At 46.4% G+C, this 4581-nt stretch overlaps 1 protein-coding gene across 2 annotated transcripts in view; it reads left to right on the top strand.

Moving 5' to 3' along the window:
* CLIC5 (chloride intracellular channel 5) overlaps nt 1-4581 on the top strand; it is a 161626-nt gene that overhangs the window by 125645 nt on the left and 31400 nt on the right. For both annotated transcript variants that reach the window (XM_011354766.2, XM_011354767.2), the window contains exon 4: nt 994-1100. In XM_011354766.2, the coding sequence (XP_011353068.1) occupies nt 994-1100 (107 nt within the window). The remainder of the gene's footprint in view (nt 1-993; nt 1101-4581) is intronic.

Below are 4581 nucleotides of genomic sequence, written 5' to 3'. Positions count from 1 at the left end.
TTGCTTTTTAAAGCAACAAACAGCTTACAAGTTGATAGCTATTCACCCAGAGATCACAAAGGTGCGGTGCACATAATTGATCATAATGATAACTAAGCAATTGTCTTTCATCTCTTCCTACCCCTGCCTGACTATATATATAAAATGTTTGTGAAATGATACTTTTTAAAAAAATTAGAAATGCTCCTTTTGCTGGTGCAGGTGGGGTCAAAGCAATGGATACCCACAGTGCAAGTTTACATCATTCATTCTCTAGTTCTATCGTCTCAATGGTAAACAGTCCGAAGCCCAGTTTGCCCCCTGTATTCTTCTGGCTTCAAAATGAAAGACTGTGCAAGGGAGAGGGGCTGGATCATTGCAAATCTATATCTATGCCTGGAAACAAAACAATTGAAAATACTTGTCCTGTTGATGAAGCCTGGTGGTTTCTGTATCTTATCACTGCACACAAATAAAGAGTGTGCAAAGGATCTTTCAGAAGAGGATCACAGTATCTTCCCTTTCAAGAAATGATTTCGAGGCCTCAGCGCCAAGGTGCCTAGCATCTCCTTGCTCCAAGAATCAGCTCCATACGGCTGGGATATAACCACAGGCTTAGCAGCGGATAGTTATTTGAATGTGGGTTGGGGAAATGTCAGGGACCCCACCTGATACAGAGGCAAGCTTGTTCAGGATTTTGATTAGGGCCTTTTCTTTGGAGCATCATCGTTAGTGATTCCAGAAAGCGGACATAGCCTAGGCCCTCTGAATGGCATTCTGGTTCCTTTGCCCACAGACTGTGTCCCCTAGGCAGCTCCCCTTACCTCACCTGTCTATTTTTCTCTATTGGTGAACTAGGGCTGAGAGGCCACCTTCTCTATAGGATGAGTGTGAAAACCCCAAAAGAGTTGTAGATCTAGCTAGAAACAGGAGTGTTGCTTGTCTTGATGGGAACAGATGTTCCTTAAAGGAACTCCAGTTCTCACTGATCTTACACTGTGTCTTCCATCCCAGGTACCCCAGACTGGCTGCGAAACACCGGGGATCCAACACAGCAGGCATCGACATCTTCTCCAAGTTCTCCGCCTACATCAAAAACACAAAACAGCAAAACAATGCTGGTGAGTGACTCCCTGCCACCAAGAGCCCCTGGAAGTCCTGTCTCCTGCTGAGGGCATCTCGGACACTGAGGTCAGAGAAGCACCTGAGAGCAATGCTGCTTGTTATTTGCCTACCTCACATCCCTCTTGACACAGGGCAGGGGGATCTAGATCCTGCTTTTTTTGGCTAGTGCAAGAGAAAAGGCCGGTGGGAGGGAAAGATGCAATGCAGTGTGTATTCTGAGCCCACCTTAGTGCACGGCATGATGCCCTGCACAGAAGGTTTCCACCTCCACACACTACAGTCCCCATGTCCCAAATTCATGACCCTGCCTGTCTTCTCAGGAAATCCTGATGGGAACAACACATTCCAGCTTCCTTTAGGTCCCCAAAAGACGTCTAAGGGGGTTATCCAGCAGTCATGGTGGGACAGTGTAGTCATCACAGTGGTGAATGCTGATGAGGGGCCTGGCCCTCTGCATTCTCCCTACTTCAAGTACAGAGGGTGCTAGGGAAGCCATTTCTCAAAGCCTGGCTCTTTCTTCATCTGACTTTGGCTACAGAGCTCAGGACTTGGTTCTCTTGTGGTGCTTTCTCAGAGGGCTTCGAGTACCTCATTTAAGCTCACAGCATCTTCAGCCCCTCCTTTGGCATTGTCCTTTAAGAATTAGCTAAAGCAATTTGAATAGAACCATCAAATTGAGCAACAGGTCTTCAAGAATACTTGGAGAACTGTTAGGCCCTAGTGAAGAAAAGGAAGAACGATGAGAAAGTTTGCTTGCCCTCTGAATGAGACGGCCTTACAGGCTGCAGCCTAGAGCCCAGCACAGAGCCAAACAGAGTAAGCTCTTCACGAATCTTTGTGAATGAATGATTGAATGAATGAACGAATTCGGACAATCCGATAAACACACAATGGACCAGAACAAGGTGGTATATGCTAGATGCTCCAGGTCAGAGGAGAAAGGCATCTCTTTAGACCAAAGGTGACCAGGAAAAGTAGCCATGCATGAGATGAAAGAGAATAAACTTGGAGGCGCACAGAGCTGGTGCAATTGGAAGTAAATAATTTAGTAACAGTTACTGAGGACGTGGATTGTGCCAGACACAGAACTAGGTTCTAGAAAAAGAACTAGAAAGACGCTCCCATTTTTTGAGGCCTGGCCGATGCAGAGGAAAAGGCTTACATTCGCAAAAACATCGAATAACAAGAGATGAATGATGGTTTAATCAAGAGAGTCTAAAGGCCTGATTGACTGCCACGTGAAAGGGTAAAACAGCATCTGCTGAAGGTGTTCAGAACAGGAAGAATTTATCTTCATTGCCTTTGAGAAAATTGCTCGAAGGAGTTTCAACTGGGTCATAAAGGTTAAAGGGGAGTCAGCTGGCTGGAAACGCCGTGTGGATGTGGGGAGGGTGAGAAAAGGCCCATAACTGAGACTGGGGGAAGTGACCAGAGCCTGCAGTGCCAGCCCGGGAAGCTGGATTTTATCCTGGGAGCAATGGCAGCCATTCAAGGTGTGTGAGGAGGCACTATAAGGAGAGTGGCCTTTCCTAGTTTGAGTTCTGGCAATGCATTGAAAACTAAAATAAAACTTTGTTGAAAGAATGAGCAAATGGATGATAGACTTGGGTGTTAGGTTTAGTTCTGCCATTAACTTTCTGTATACACTCTGACAAGTCATTAACCGATCTAAGCCTCAAGTTCTTTACCTATAAAAATAACATGAAGATATTAGAATAAATTATTCTTTTGGAAAAAAAAGAAAGAAAGGAAGGAAGAAAAAGAAAAAGAAAAAAGAGAGAGAGAGAAAGTGGCCTTTTAGGGACCAGAAGAAGGGTGAGAAAAATATTTTTTAAATGTGCAGTGCCCTGGCTTTCTTGCATTTGGACTCTGGTAGTGTCCCCACAAATCCACACCACCCAGGACCTCAGAATGTGGCCTTATTGGAAATAGGATCTATACATATGTAATTAGTTAAGGGTCTCACGATGAGGATTTAGTGTGGTCCCTAAATCCAATGACTGGTGTCCTTATAAGAAGAGGCGAAGACGCAGAGACGTAAGAGAGGAGGTCATGAGAAGACAGAACTGAGGCTGGGGTGCTGCAGCTGAGGACCCCTTGGGGCTACCAGAAGCTGAAGGAGGTGAGAAAGCCTTCCCCTCCGGAGCCTGGGGAGGGAGCATGACCCTGCTCATGCCTTGACTTTGGCCTTCTGGCCTCTAAAACTGTGAGAGAATAGATTTCTGTGGTTTTAAGCCATCTAGTTCGTGGTACTTTGTTGTGGCAGCCCTGGGAAACGAATGCAGCCCCTCACAGCCAGCATACGGAAGGACGGTTACTGCCACCATCCTGGCTGAGGACTCAGAGGCAAATGAGAAGACCAAGACTTGTCCTTGCCTCCCCCCAGTTCCCGCAGAGCTGGCTCTCACTTCTAGTTTTCAGATTCCATATCCAGCGTCTTTTCCTCTCAGCCACAAATATCTTCCTTCATACTTCTCAGAGCACCCTCAGAAAGTTTATCTCATCTGAGCCTTCCAGACTTTTCAAGTTATAAACTGTATTTACATATTACCCGTACTTACATTCTATCCCCAAAGCCAAAGCTACAGTTTCCACTGAACATCACGTATCAATTTCTTATAAACTCAACAGCGCTCTCCAACTTTTATTGTTTCTGCTTCTTCTATTTCACCCTGTTTTCTCCTCTGTGCTGGGTTTTACCCTTTTGACTCCTTCTCCCTCTAACTCATTTGTACATTTTGAAGCTCCCACATTTCTGCTTTCCCAGAGCCAATCCCCCAGATCATAGTCCTTGGGGCTTCTCCTGTCCTGCTTTCTAATAAGACACCCCAAATTCTTCCTTCATTGTAACCGTTGTAACTATAGCTTGCCCACTCCCCACGCTTCCCCTTCACTTTTCCTTCCCCTGATTCCATAATCCCCATTTATAGTCAACTAGGTTCAAAAGTTCTCCTGCAGAGAGCAGGACCACGGCCCCACCCCACATAGCCGCTTCTCCACTTTCCGGAGAGACTGTCTGCACCTCATCTCTGCCCTGCTTTAGCTCTGTAGTGGAAGTGGGGGGAGTCCTCTCACAGTTCTCTGCAAAGGTATCGGCATTACACCCCTGGCTTCCTTTGGCATGCCTTCCTGCACTTTTCCCCTATTTGTCCCTCTGAATCTTCAGCTCTGCATCTATTTCTGCAATGTCCTTTCTGCAGGTGGTCTCTTTTGTGTTTTTAATATTTTTTTCTTTTGAGTGGAGCCCTCCTTCCTTCTCCACCTAATGTCCCCAGCCCCCATGCATACACTGGCTGTGGCTGTGGTCCTTTCCTGCCCTCTCAAAGTCAGAGCATGACAAAACCCAGCACTGGGATGTGGTTCTGCGTGATGCATCATCTCTCCACTCCTATGGCAGGCACACGAATCGCCATTCCCTGCTGTTCCACAAAACCGCAAAAGTCCCCAGCTACCAGAACCAGATCCCATCCTGGGAGG

Source organism: Pteropus vampyrus, unplaced genomic scaffold, assembly GCF_000151845.1.
Source record: "Pteropus vampyrus isolate Shadow unplaced genomic scaffold, Pvam_2.0 Scaffold18, whole genome shotgun sequence".
Classification (NCBI taxonomy): domain Eukaryota; kingdom Metazoa; phylum Chordata; class Mammalia; order Chiroptera; family Pteropodidae; genus Pteropus; species Pteropus vampyrus.
The sequence above is the reverse complement of the archived record's forward strand: the minus strand, read 5'-3'. Positions and strand labels throughout refer to the sequence as shown.